This window comes from Mercenaria mercenaria, chromosome 3, assembly GCF_021730395.1.
Source record: "Mercenaria mercenaria strain notata chromosome 3, MADL_Memer_1, whole genome shotgun sequence".
Classification (NCBI taxonomy): domain Eukaryota; kingdom Metazoa; phylum Mollusca; class Bivalvia; order Venerida; family Veneridae; genus Mercenaria; species Mercenaria mercenaria.
In genome coordinates, this window is record NC_069363.1 from 74,585,665 (window position 1) to 74,600,558 (window position 14,894).

Below are 14,894 nucleotides of genomic sequence, written 5' to 3' on the forward strand. Positions count from 1 at the left end.
GGTACGGCACAGGTACAGATCGATACGGATTACTACGTTTCTATCCGTGGCTAGACGTAGCTATCCGCGCCGTATGTGTGACTGGGGTATTAGACACCAGGTAGAGATAGGCCCTAAAATTTTCAGTGATAATATTACATTAAATAAAGTCTAGAAAGTAATTTCCAAGTCCTTTCAATAACCAAAAATGATTTCACAAATGTGGAGTTTATGATAGTTTTGTTATTATCAATAACAGAAGTTTTAATTTTTAATTTAAAGTTGTGATCCACAAAGAATGACAACTCTTGCCTTAGGCTGGTACTTATAAGTAGAGATCTATTAGTTTACTTCCCTTGCAATTACACAATTGAGTGGAAAATGAAAACTGTTTTAAACACAATATCATACTTTTTTGCACAACAAAATCATTAAGGATTTATTCATTTGTGTTTGATTTACCCCTCAAGACATGGTTCCTATGATTCTGTCAACTTACATATGGTAAAAAAATAACTTTTAACAAGCCAATAATAAAACGAAGTACCAGTAGGTAAATAATAGTGCAGATAATACAGTTTTGCTTGTATCAAAATGTCACAATAGATCCACTTTTTGTAATATAGAACACCTGGTAGGATTAGTAAAGGTGCAATTATATTGATCTCTATTTCCTATGCCTACACCAGGGTTCAAGATCGTTAAATTTAGATCTGAAGACCAGCCTAGAAACTCTTAACATCTGGCTGGTTTGAGCACTTGAAATTGACCAGTGCCAAACCTGGATTCGTTGTTTTGGTCTCCAAACTCATGTTTTACAACATTGTACCAAAGGTGCGTTTTAATCCAGCCATGACAGACTTATGTTATTATTTTGACCATAAATGCTCGTTCAAAATTTGCGGATAAGGAGACAAGATGGACCAAGATATTGAAATTAGTTCCATCTTCCGTAAGTCGAAATGTTGAGTAGGTTCAGTCAAAAGTTCGAGTTAGAATGTCAAAAATTCGAGTTACATGTCGAAATTTAGAGCGACGAATTAAGAAAATTGCGAATTAAAAAAATCTAGAGTTAAAGCTATATGTGATTTATACACCAAAGACAGTTTTAATACAGGGGAAGTAAACCGTTGTGATCATGACCTTTGACCTTGAATTTAATGACTGGGTCTGTGCACTCTGCATGTCGCCTTATGAGGTTAACAATTAATGCTAGTTTCATGAAACTACTTCCAGTGGCTAAGGATAAATGAAGAGTATACACATTTGAGCTATATGATTTTTGAACTCTTAGTGCGACCTTCAACTAAGACCTACTGACCTGTGTTGTGAATTTGCATGTCATATAGATGAGGTTAAGAAATGATGCTAGTTTTATGAAATCATTTCAGTGGTTCAGAAGACATTCGGCGAACCAAAATGTGGGCTTTTTGATCTTAGGCTTCAAGTTTGGCATTGATCTTAAAGATAGGGATCAGGGCTATGCACTCAGCTATGCACTCTGCATTTCATATGAATAAGGTTAACAGTAGTTGCAATTTCCATGAAAATCCGTCCAGTGGTTAAAAATGTATAGAGCGGACACAAAATGCCTGGTGGCGGCAGGCCACGATGCCAGGTGGTGAGCTCGATGTCTGGCTGAAGACGGCTTTCGGTGCTTGATGTCGGCAGGCCTCCGACGCCTGCTGGGAACAGGCCTACGATGCCTGGCGTTGGACGGCCTCCGATGTCTGGTGCCGGAAGACCCTCGATTCATGGTGGTGGACGGCCCACGATGCATGGTGGCGACAGGTCCCTGAAGCCTGGTGGCAGCAGGCCCTCGGTGCCTGGTGGCGGCAGGCAAAGCATGCATGTGGCGGCAGACCATCCTATGCCTAGTGATGGCAGACGTCCGATGCCTGGTGGCCGGCCTCTATGCCTGGTTGCCACCGGCGTCCGATGTCTGGTGGCAGCAAGTCCTGCTGGCTGGTGGTAGACAGCCTCCGATTCCAGGTGGTCTCCGGTCCCTGATGCATGGTGGATGTAAGCCGTCGATGTCTGGTGATACATGTTGGTGATGTCTGGTGGTATCAGGCCCACGCTGCCTTGTGGTAGCAGGCCCACGATGCCTGGTGGTTACAGGCCCGTGATGCCTGGTTGCAGCAAGTACACGATGTCAGGTGGCGGCAGGCTCGCGATACCTGGAGGCGGCCGGCCCCCGATGCCTAGTGGCGGCAGGCCTTCGATGCTTGGTGGCGACAAGCCTCCGATGCCCTGTGGCGGCAGGCCCCAGATGACTGGTGGCGGCAGCCCTCCGATGCCTGTTGGCCGCAGACAACTGCTGCCTAATGGCGGTCGCAATGCCTACGCCCTAGACCTCCTTAACAACACCATCATGTAAGTTATCAAAGTAGCAATTCGCATACCTGTTTCTTAAAAGTGACCACTAATTTTACGGAGTATAGAATTAAAACTTGTCCGAATAAAAAAGGCTTACAGAAAAGCATCGAACAAGACAGCGGAACTTTTTGAATTTTGTTAGGTTTTAAATCACACGGAAAATGGCGATTTTCTAGCTTTCAGTGCTAGAGGAACGGTACGTGTGTGAATTTACAGGGATCCACATGCCAGCATGATGTATACCTCACATGACCACCCGAGTTATGCACAAGCTCACTGATGCGCGGGAATATATAGTTCTGTGGCCGCCGAGCCCTCAATTAAGATAGCGGATTATCTAATTTAGTTTATTCTAATTTTTAATAAAAGCTTCAAGCTTTCTATAAGCACTCTCGAGTCGACTTTCTGGAAAAAAGTATTCTTGTCATATGAGAAGACAAGGTCGTTACCACAGGGGAAGGGGGTGGGATGAATGGAGATAGACTCGAACCTACGCGACACCTTATCCTATAAACCAGCTGTACGAAATTTAATGATAATATTACCTGAATTTCAAAAAAATAAATCTATAATCACAATGTGTCACGGTGAAATTTTCTAAGTATGCATATTAATTAAGATATGCCGACCTTGAACTTGACCCCACTGACTCCATATACAATCCCTATCTTGATATATAATATATATAACTCAAGTTTAATTTCAATACATTAATGCAAACCAAAGTTATTGAGTGGAAACAGTTCTAAGCAACATGACCTTAATCCACATGACCTCATATGCATTCCCACACCCCGTCTCTATGCAAGCCACACGTTTGTCTACCAAATTTTATTGCAAACCAAATGTCGACGAAGCCCGCTAGCCAAACGACAATTAATAGCAAAAACAGGGAGTGTCTTTTATGAAAACCTAGTTAAAAGGCAAAAATAAAATCTATTTAAACATTGGGTAAAACTAACCTAAATATAATCGAAAATAATAGAAATTCAGACATGAACTCTTTCTACAGGTTAATTCGTAGTGCCACTTAATCACTTAATCTTAACACAACACTTCCATATACTCTCTCATTTTATTTGTCTCCATTCATGGGTATAAATAAAGACCAGTAAATGTATTGAAATGCAATGTGTTGCCAGCTATGTGTCCACCGTAATGGACCTTTATCCAAACTGCATCTCCTTGATTCAATCTAATCACTGCAGAATTTCCACCTTGAGCATCTTCAGTGTGATGCCAGGTCTCTGAAACGGATCCCACAATGTTCCGGCCGTTAACAGTTAAATCACCTCGGACCTGTTTAATCGTGTCTGTATCGCTTCGCTCCCAAATAAAGAAGGAAAACAGGTACATTCCATCTTGAGGGCAGGTAAAGACTCCAGTGTATTTGTTGTAGCCACTGCCTTCGTTCGTTATAACCTGTCGTAAAAAATACAAGATAAACTTCAAAACTATTTAAGTCAGAAGTATTAGCTGGTAGTCTAGACCTTTCTAACGTAAACGTAATTACGAAACGGAATACTGAATCCGTAAAATTTTAGGCTAATTTGTGGTCTATGGAAGACAATTTCATCCAATAGTAATGCAATAGTATCTCCCTTAGACCATTATTTGCAAATAACATTTACGGATTCAGTAATCCGTTTCCGATTTACGTTTACGTTAGAAATGTCTAGTAACACATATTTGAAGAAAACGATTGTACTATCATTTAGATAAATACTTTGTTTAAAGGAGCAACTTCAGGAGTTGAATGAATCTCCAACCTTTATTTGCCTAAATCCTCCCTTTCATGCGGACTCTGCTTTTTGCAATTCTATTCATTACGTGTTTTATTTATTTTTACATGAGCATTTATGTTTTTTTTGTTTGATATAAGGGATTCAGTTAACGGGAATAATTTTTATTAAAGCTGACGTGTAACATCGGAACATGGTGGGATAAAATTGGTTAACTGGTTTAAGTTCCCCAGATTTTTTCACTGTCCAGGCTCTTTGTTTTCTGATATAGATCAGATGATATTGTTCATAATTGTAATAATAAGAGTCATGCCATAAAAGTGCTGATTAAGGGGGCTTATTTATGTCAAATATTTTTTGAGAACATAATGGAGCCGAATTATGAAAATTTGTCCGGCTACTTGTCCCAGCCAGTACGATAAACCATTCGAGAAAACAAATTTTAAATTTGATTGATTCAAAATGAAAAATGGAAAAGAAACCTGATATAGGCCTACCGAATAAGTAATGATGGCAAAACAATCCTATCACGGGTTTTACAAACATCGTTTGCAGTTAGTAACGTACACTTTTAGAAGCAAATATAATATTCATACCCTGTTGAATATAATGGTCTGATCTGCTCCGAAATCACCGTCATGGTCCATATATGCTGTAAATGCAACTCCGCCGCCAACTGCTACGAATGAAAACATAATTTTATTGTAAAAATGTTGAACAAAACACGAAAGATTTGTAACACATAAGCCAAACTTCCTCCTAGAAGATTGTTAAGGATTATAAAGTTAGTATATTTCATTTGAATGTTAACAATAAAATGAAAGGAACGCACCATCATTTTAGACTTAGCAAATAAAAAAGACAAATATATCAACTCATATTGTATTCATTTTAGTTCTAAAAATAAAATAAAAAATAAAAAACTGTCTAAACACATGTGTTGCCACTTTTACCAAAACTTCGAAGCGATTTTCTTATGTTGACCGTGTGATCTTTCATGACAGACTGGTGTCTTCCATCAGGAAAGAAAGTTTTTTTCCTTCCATTTTTCTCTTCTGAAATATTCATTTGTTGATTAACCATATCATTTTGCAGAAGCCTGCTTCTTAGGCTTTCAGTCTCTCGGCTATGATCACTTATCTTCAACCTGTTTGAACGTATAATGACGTCTTGATCGGCAACATGTCTTTTTAACTTCCGAATCTCCGTTCCTTGTTTTTCTATGAACGCTTTCTGAATAACTGCATCTTCACGAAGTGCTTCAATTTCTTTTTCGCTGTCTCTGTTGAAAACCATAAGATGATTATATAGCTTTATGCAGATGTTGTCATAAATTATACTTTGAGCAATAGAGGATGGTGGATAACGAAATTTCTGAGATATTAGTAACTGTTATCCTACTAGATACGTACATGCCGATCCTTTGTAGAGTACTTTAGAACTCGCTAGTACTTTGGAACTCATAAGTACTTTGGAACTCGTGGGTACTTAAGAACTCATAAGTACATGTGAACGTGCGTTTTTCCTTATCGATTTTTTACATACGGATATAAATAATCTCTCTATTTTTCTATTTTCTAAATAACTCAGAAGATGTTAAGCATCTAAACTTGCGTTTTCCTTGTCCATTTTTTACATATGGACATAAATAATATTTCTATTTTTGTTCTCCAAAAATATTAAGGCTGAGGCTGGTAGAAGCTAACACTGATTGAATCTTCAACTTAAAGGTAACAACAACTTACTAAAGGCTTTAGTACAAAAGTATTAGCTCTGAAATGATTTACTTGAATAATACTAAAGACCACATTTATGTTCAGCTTTTAAAGTTCACAACAATTCTTGTCATAGGTTACGGTAAAAATAACTTTTGGAGTGGACTAATGGCCTTAACAATGTAACGATGGTGATATGAAATTAGTAGAAATTCTTGAAGTTTCTGCAGATCTATAAACAAAAATGTCTCTAGACATAATTTGACTATAATTATGACTTAAAGCCTATTCAGAGTAACAGAATCATTTTTACACCGGGAAAACACGTTTAAATTTAGACCATTAAATTGACATTTTTCAAGATGCATTAAAAATTCCAAATTCCTGCCACCAGCCACAGATATATTTAGAATCTTGTATTGTTTATGCCCTGATCTGGCAAATGAAAAAGCGAAAATCATAAGTAAAATAAAACAAAAAACATTGTTATAGATTAGATTGATCAGACACTAGTAATGAATGATACAGATTATGCAATTTTGTATGAATTAAAAAGGAATGAAATGCACGGATCCTTTACTTGAATTTATGAGCAGTTATGTTCTATCAGCATAACTTGATTTAGTGACGTAATTGATATCAGACGCCATCTTTTGGAAACTCATTTGAATTATGTTCCATTTTGTTAGTTAATTAGCTATTAAGTCTTGCCTAACTTTTCTTTGTTTCTCGAGTGTTTCCTTCTTTAATCAAAAAGACACAAAGTAATCCCAATAATCCCCTCCCCGACTCAAAACAAATGTTTTCAAGGTATACTTAAAGCGCAAATGAAATGTTAAGAAAAAACTAGTACATGAACAACTTTAAAAACGATAATGCAATTTATCCAGATAATTTCCGTAAATGATATTCATTATTGTCAATTTTAACTTTACATATACATTCAACATTTTTCTTACGATAGCTTCCTTTCGACTGCTATTAAACGTCCGATAACATCTTCTAGTTTTGGATCGGAGGAAATTGACGCAGCGAGCGAAAATAAGCCTATAAATATCAACTGGAAAACAAACGCTACCGCCATTTTGCCTCTTATGATTTTGTACCTCTGTCCGTCATTGCTATATATACATGTCCCATGCGCCTTATCTATAGCCAACGTGTCCGTCATTACTATATATACATGTCCCATGCGCCTTATCTATAGCCAACGTGAATATCAGAACTAGGACGACATGTTCGAATTAAATCATTTTTAACACAACAGAAAATTGCTGCTGATAACAATGTGTAATATTTGTTTCGTTGGTTTAACTTCGCAACGACACAATTTAGATCACATGGCGACTTTCCAGCTTCGATAGTGGAGAAAGAGCTCAGATGCTCCGTAATCATAGGCGGTCACCCTGTGTGTGTTTGGGGTGGGGGTGCGTTGCGGATAAACTCTGTATTAAATGAAACGAACTCACGTTTGGTTCATACAAATCTATTCAATGAATTCCCTACGTTACAAATAATACGTTTGTATTGACGCCTAACGTCACGCATAACTTGGCGTCAAATAAACTTCAATGTTATTTCGAGCTATTTCCAACATTCTGGGGACCGCGAAAAAGTACTGAATGTTTCGTTGCTTAAAAATATCAAAACAATTTAAATAGTATAACTCAGAAGTTGTTCTTTTAGAATAATTCCAGAATGCTTTAAAAGTTATTCCAAACAGTTTCATCTCACTAAGATAGTCCTGAATATTGTATCAATTATAAAACATGTATCAATATATTACGTTCATTTCCTCCTTAAGAGTTTATGGCCACTGTCTCTTAATAACACATTTCACAAAACTGAAGAACACTAACAAATAAAGCACAGCTCATTTTTTCATCGATCTCGTATTTCTACTTCTCTCGTTTTCATTGATCTCCAGATGTTACAGTCTCACGATTAGTCGGGTAGTATGCCCATTTCCGGTACGGATTTTCGCTGCTCTGGACAGTTCACCTCGCCCTGGTACAAGTCCTTCCGCTACGGCCGGTTTCCCTAGCAACCGATAACTGTCTTCGTGCACCTGCACGACATCTCCAACTCGTATCGGCTGCTCGTTGCGACCGCTTTGTGTATGACGTTCACGAAGTCACCAACGCTGTACTCAAACTCCTTTTGTTATTGTTTGTTGATTGCTGATTATGATGATAGGATCGGTCTCATCTGGTACCGTTGTAATTCTCCGTCCGGTTAATAAATGTGATGGGGTGATCGGCTCTGGATTTGTGTTGTCCAATGTGATGTTTGTAAGAAGTCAATAGTTGAGGTTAGCTTCTACCTCAGTAAGTGTCGTTTGTAACACCTCAAAGATACCGAATAATCGGCCTAACACCACCTATTCTCTCCCACCATTCTCCAAACCATGGTGTTCAATTTAGGATAAATTTCCACTTGGTTCCAGTTTATGTTCAGTTGGTTCCTCAAGGTTTGGGACTAGAACATTGTATTTAATATGTTAGATGATGCGTGCAACGTTGATATGATCATTCTAGGTAGTGAACCTCTGCTTACAAAACGTCTGAAGGCTTGTATGAATGAATTTTCAAAGACGTCATGCACAAGTTTAGGTAAACAAACATACGTTAGCCTTCGACTCCCTTCTGGTTTCTGACTTCACATACAGCGCAACACTGAAGTCAACCCTTGTCATAGTAAATGGTTGCGAACTTTCTACTCTGTACGGTCTGGAACACTGTCAATCTGACTAAAGTACATCTCCAGTTTACGCTACACCTAGGATCTGAAGACGTGCTATTGATAGCCTCGTTCTGACTACCCTTCCGCTAGCCAATCAGAGCCTTGCTTTCAACATTTTGAAAGTCAAAGTAGAAGTTTAGAAAAGTCTATATTTAGTCAGGATCTTTCATATCTACAATTCTTATGACGACCACATCGCGACTACGCCCTTGTGTTTTGAGAGAAATTATATGTCACAGTACGGATTTGGTCACGTAAGGTGTCAGACAGCTGGTTAGCTCAGTCGGTAGAGCACCTGGTTCGAGCCCAGGACTGACTGCATATTTTTCTCACCTTTTGACATTGGACACTATTTTGATGGTTCAGCCAATGCTTGTTGAAACGAGTCGTCTGATTGATTCAAATAAAAATAGATTTGGGAAAATGAAAATAGCAATTTTTGAAATCCAGATATGCAGAACGATGAATGTGAATGGGTCATCCTGAGATCTTCGTTTACAAAATCAAGTACTTTATTCAGATTGGGAACTGTAAGGTGGTGAGTTGATCTTCCGGCATGTTATACATCTCCGTAGTAGAGATTTGGCACATTGTCGTATCGCCGGTATCAAATAACGTTTTCGTAAGTGGCAAATGGTTGCCCTGATACCTGAATGCTGCTTCTGGTGTGCATCAAGTATGATAAGTCGAGTAAGTGGGTGTTTCGCTGGTAATAAGATGGGAAATAGAATATATTCATCAAGGGATGCGTTGTTTATGCGACCTCCACATCTGATGTAGCCTTCTTTGTCCATGTAAAGTCCTAATTGTCGTACCCGCTGTAGGCGTGATTTTCCAGATCAAAGGTTCTCAGTAACTTCAATGTAGACTGACATTGTCAAATCAAGGCCATTGCTACTGCTACCCTCAACCATTCTAGCCTCTGAAGGCTGTTGAATCTGGAATCATGGGTTATTATAATTATATTTTGACTTCTTTGTCTCGTCAAGTAACCATGGTGAATCTGTAAGCCATAGTTTGTTGTCTTGATATTGGCTTGTCGATATTCCATGGGTAAGTGGATCTGCGGGATTGTTCTTTGCGGGACAATATCGCAAACTTCCGGTTCCGGTCTGATTTCTGATTTCTTCAACTCGTCTCCGTATAAATCGGTTGGTTTTCTCCATGTAACTTAGCCAGAGTAAAACAATCTGGCTATCTGACCAATAATTTATCTGTTCTATTACTAGTGCTTTTCGTAGATGTTGGGAAAGTTGAGCTCCTACTACAGCCGCCTTAAGTTCAAGTTTTAGTAATGTGAGGGGTTTCACTGGCGAAACTCAGTTCTTAGACATTACTAATGATGAGTAATTTCCTCTGCAAATGAAGGCTTCTGTACGTAGGACTGAGTACTTGCGTACATCTGGAATGTACCCTACAGTATGTATCTCTTGGTCGATATCGCGGATTTCTGTATTGGTCATATCTGGAACTTCTTCTATGAAGCCTCTGCTTTCTTGATCCTTGATGATATCTTAATAATATTTCAATGTCAAAGGGTCTTGTCGTAATCTATTATTCAATGTATCAGCTCGGCATTTCACGATGTTGTAGTTAGTGGGAAGGGCGGGATGGTCTTATTCCCAGGGTAATTTCGCTAAATACTTGCCTCCAGTCTTCATACCCTGTTTGTAGTTTGTCTCTAGAACTTTATCTTCGCTCTGTTGAATACCAAGACTTTCAACTAAAATTTCTCTAGGTCAGTATCTTGTAACATTCAATGTTAAACTAGTCGTGGCTCTACTAGAAGACGCACAAAACAGGACGAGACCGGACAGGAGATCTTGGAGGCGACTGATGTGCTAAACTGAGACCTCGTAAGTGCTGTAAGTAGGAAACATTTTTGTTGCATTTCTGAAGCGGTACTGCTATGCTTGGTTCTATCAACACGTAAATCGGTAATTTTTCTTTGGTGGAATAATCAGATACACTGTGGCTGTGTCTAGGAGGTGTTATTCATTCTTCGAATTTCCAAAACTCGCAAGTGTAAAGTGTCAGTTCCCGTTGAGGTAAGTCTAAGTTTGTCTGCATTCTCTCTCTTAGAAAATAATAATTGAGATCCCTCGTCGGAAAGAATGTTAGTATCTGCTTAAATGATACCGCAGTTTATGGGAGATACCGCTGTCTTCCGTTGCACTCGTGGCGTTTGTTGCCCGCATGTCGTCTGTTCGAACGTGATTTGATCGTAAGTATGTAACGCTACAGTCTGATGTTATAGCTGGTTGTCACTGAATAAAGATACTGAGGACGTCTGTATTATCGGTTAAGATGAGTTCTGACATATACTGGTATGGTGTCTTTTCTGACAGTTTCTGCATATCTTCTGAGACTTACAGTTAATACTTGGTGTGTTCCCAAACCGTTTGTTCTTCACAACTGCGATTCTGGATTCATAGTCTCTCATACCGTTACAACTATTAGCAAAGTTTGTATTGCTTGAACAAAATACACATACTTCTGCGCTTGTAAAACGTTGTTATTTTTGTTGCTGTGTACGATGATATGGTTGCACGTGTTTCTAATCCCTGTCCTGTCGTGCACGTGGTCTTGAGCCTGAACCAGTTACAGACATCGTGGCTGGTGTTTCAAGCATGTACAAGCAACTGTTGACCTTACATGCTTCTAATACATTGATTTCTTCGTAGATCGCGCGGCGCAGCTCATGTAATTTTTGATTTCTGCCTTTATGTTCACGTGACAATTTTTTGCGTATTTCTGTGGGAAATTTGTCAAATATCACAGGCACTAAGAACCTCCCAAATAATTCTTCATGCTGATCAACTCAAGTCCCCCGATGTTTGTTTCTAGTTTTTTGTAGTAACTTCTCCGGCTTGGAAGTGTGTTGCTAGTGACTGAAGCTGTAGAAGAGACTGTATGTAAGCATGCACTATATTATGTTTCTTTCCGTATTGTTCATAATAATTCAGCTGCCTGACTGTAGTAAGCGTTTGTTAGAGCAATTCGTAAATTATTGAATTTTTGCACGTCCGTTAAATTCTGGTTTGGATGCACTGGTGAACTGAACGAATCCTCAAAAGCTTTCCTTTCTAAAGTGTTTCCGTGTACAGTTGTCGTATGCTGATTGCTAGGCGTTGATGAATTATTTCTCTCACTGACTGTGTGAAGATTTTTCACGACTTTTTCACGACTGTCACTGAATTCTTGGAGTTCAAGAAGTTTGATCTCTATCTCTAATGGATATTCTTCACTGCTTATGATTTCTTCTTCAACCTCGCTGATTTCTGTATGTTCAAGTATTTTCTCATTCATTGAGCCAAGATTCTCAAATTTGTCACAGATTCTAAATCGCATAGAATTCCGACATCGAAGAACTATCCTTTGCATTTTCGATTTTCTGGAGTTGATTGTCTATAACTATGCGTTGTCCCGCATGGATCGATCGTATTTGGTCCAGATTCATTGTCGCTCTGGTCACGGGTAAACTCTGTATTAAATCTGGTTAATGAAAATCTATTCACTGAACTACCTACGTTACAAACAATACATACGGGACAATAAGTTGGCGTCAAATCAATGTCAATATTATTTCGCGCTACCACCGACCTTCCGTAACTCGGCTGGAAGCCTTCCTCAAAGAAGAATTCAAGGCTCGAACCCACATCGGTTAGGGGCAATTGATTACATGATTATATGTCAGCGACCTAAACCACCCTTACAATGTTTGAATCGTGATAAAGAAATATAATAATGGGGGACAATTAAAAAGAAAATAAGCTTTTGCACACTGCATATTCCAGAAGTGGCCAAAAATGAAAATAAGTTTTTGCACACTGCATATTCCAAAAGTGGCCAAAAAAGAAAATAAGTTTTTGCACAATGCATATCCCAGATTTGGCCACTATCAATGTATACCATTTGAATAAATTACCATACGCTCTTTTAGATCAGGGTCACTTCATTAAATAGAAATATAATTAAAAAAAGTAGTTAAAGCTTGGCATGCAACTACCAAGTTGTTTTGCAGTAAAAAACTACATGTGTTGAATTGTTTCCTAGTCATCACACCTACTGAAATAACCAAGATAAATAACCCTTGATTGAATTTAACTCAAATTATGACTCTTTTTACTTAGATTTCTTTTTTAAGTTTCCATGCTTGTTGTTATACTTCCATAATAAAATTTAAATTTGTTATCAATTGCAATAAAGTAATAAAATAACTCAGTTACATAAGTCTTGTTAAGTTATGGCCTTTGTTTGACTTACAAGCTGTCCAATAGACGAGAGCATTGTCTTATGGGCAGGTCATGTTGAATGTCGAATAAGTAGAAAACTCATAGCCTACGCCATTCAAGCATGCTTTTCTACAACAGGACCCTCTAACAAAAAAACTAAATTTTCTACTTCTACTAACTTCTAGTAACTGTAGCGTTTTGGAATACTGAATTACTTAGAAGTGGCCATGACAAATATATTCGTTATCATTTTTGACCTTAGTCAGATGAACGGACGTTCAAAATATACGGATAAGGAGGCAAGATATTAAGTTCCGCAAGTAAAGTTATTGAGCTGGTTAAATCAAAATTTCGATTAAGTTTGTAAAAATTTAGAGTAAGTATGAGAAAATTCGAGTTACAATTCGAAATTTTGAGCGGCGTATCTCGAAATATCAAATTGATAAACTAGAGTTATCACCAAAGAAGATAAATACGCCTAGACGCCCGGGACGTAAAGTGGTGTGATCATAACTTTTAACCTTCAAGAGTGAGACCGTTATAATACTGGTATTAGAAGTCTGCTTTTATTCTTCGTGCTTGCATTCTTTGCTTCCAAAGGATCTTTTTACAGATTTTAATAACTATCACAACAGCAATCTGTAAGTGCCGTGTATCGGCTGTAAAAAGTCTCCCCGTAATTGGATTCAGTGTTGTTATATTTTCTGGTCCTTTGGGATCATGGAGTCAATTCAACATATGTGTAATATAAAGTTCCGCTTAAGCCGGTGCTGGGGGGAGGTGGGGGTTGCTTCCAAAGGATCTTTGTGCAGATTTTATTTTCTAGACTTTTCTCAGTACGTAGTGTGCAGCGAATAATGTTCACTGAGTAGCGTTCAAGGCAATGGAAAACCTACTTCCTGCCGAATGCTGGTCGCTCTCATTGAGATGTATTCAAGACTATGTATTCAAGACTATGTATTCAAGACTATGCCCATTAAGCAGTGTTCTCTGTACATTGCTGACTAAGTACCGTTCATGGCTAATGCTTAAATAGTACTTAAAGCACTGCGTGTATTGCCCATTAAGCAGTGTTCTTTGTACAACGCTCACTCAGTAACGTACATGGCTAATGCTGACCGATTAATGCAGACCGAGCTCAAGCACTGCGTGTATTGCCCACTTAGCAGTGTTCTCTTTACAATGCTAACTGAGAAACGATCACGGATAATGTTGACCGATTAATGCTGACCATGCTTAAGGAGTAGTATTCAAGCCTCAAGGCACTGCGTGTATTGCCAAATAAGCAGTATTCTTTGTCACTGCTCACTGTGTAACGTTCACGACGAATGCTGACCGATAAATGCAGGTCGAGCTTGCAGTGTAGTAATCAAGGCACTGGATGTATTGCCAGCTTAGCAGTGTTCTCTGTAAAATGCTCACTGAGCAACGTTCACAGCTAATGCTGAGCGATTAATGCTGACCATGCTCAATGAGTAGTATTTAACGCACTGCGTGAATTACCCAATCGCCAGTGTTTTCTGTACAATGCTCATTTAGTAACTTCACGGCTAATGCTGAGCGATTACTGCTGACCATGCTCAAGGAGTAGTATTTAACGTACTGCGTGAATTACCCAATCACCAGTATTTTCTGTACAATGCTCACTTAGTAACGTTCACGGCTAATGCTGACCGATTAATGCTGACCATGCTCAAGGAGTAGTATTTAACGCACTGCGTGAATTACCCAATCAACAGTGTTTTCTGTACAATGCTTACTGAGTAACGTTCACGGCTAATGCTGACCGATTAATGCTGACCGTGCTCACGGAGTAGTATTTAAGGCACTGCGTGTATTGACTATTTAGCAGTGTTCTCTGTACAATGCTCACTGAGTAACGTTCACGGCTAATGCTGACCGATTAATGCTGACCGTGCTCACGGAGTAGTATTTAGGGCACTGCGTGTATTGCCCATTTAGCAGTATTCTCTGTACAATGCTCACTGAGTAACGTTCACGGCTAATGCTGACCGATTAATGCGGACCGTGCTCAACTAGTAGTATTTAGGGCACTGCGTGTATTGCCCAATAAGGAGTGTTTTCTATACAATGCTCACTGA

The 14,894-nt window shown here is 38.7% G+C and overlaps 1 protein-coding gene across 2 annotated transcripts; it reads right to left on the minus strand.

Annotated features, from left to right (window-relative positions):
• Window positions 1-3,419: 3,419 nt before the first annotated feature.
• Window positions 3,420-6,963, minus strand: LOC123523432 (caprin-2-like). Of its 2 annotated transcripts, none has more exons than XM_045301112.2 (4): window positions 6,775-6,963; window positions 5,054-5,382; window positions 4,697-4,776; window positions 3,420-3,780 (listed from the first exon to the last, which is right to left on the minus strand). In XM_045301112.2, exons 1-4 carry the CDS (start codon window positions 6,897-6,899, stop codon window positions 3,448-3,450), a joined length of 867 nt encoding a protein of 288 aa, XP_045157047.2. In that variant the 5' UTR covers window positions 6,900-6,963; the 3' UTR covers window positions 3,420-3,447. The 2 variants fall into 2 exon arrangements, with proteins under 2 accessions (XP_045157047.2, XP_045157046.2); XM_045301111.2 differs by having other exon boundaries at window positions 4,697-4,779; window positions 6,775-6,961.
• Window positions 6,964-14,894: the final 7,931 nt, after the last annotated feature.

Excerpts from the sequence above, each read along its gene's own strand:
- LOC123523432 (XM_045301111.2), bottom strand. The coding sequence starts at position 6,899 with ATGGCGGTAGCGTTTGTTTTCCAGTTGATATTTATAGGCTTATTTTCG. Across the intron at positions 4,780-5,053 it reads AAAATCGCTTCGAAGTTTTG|CAGTTGGCGGCGGAGTTGCA; the intron begins GTAAAAGTGGCA and ends TTTCATTCGTAG. Across the intron at positions 3,781-4,696 it reads AGACCATTATATTCAACAGG|GTTATAACGAACGAAGGCAG; the intron begins GTATGAATATTA and ends TTTTTACGACAG.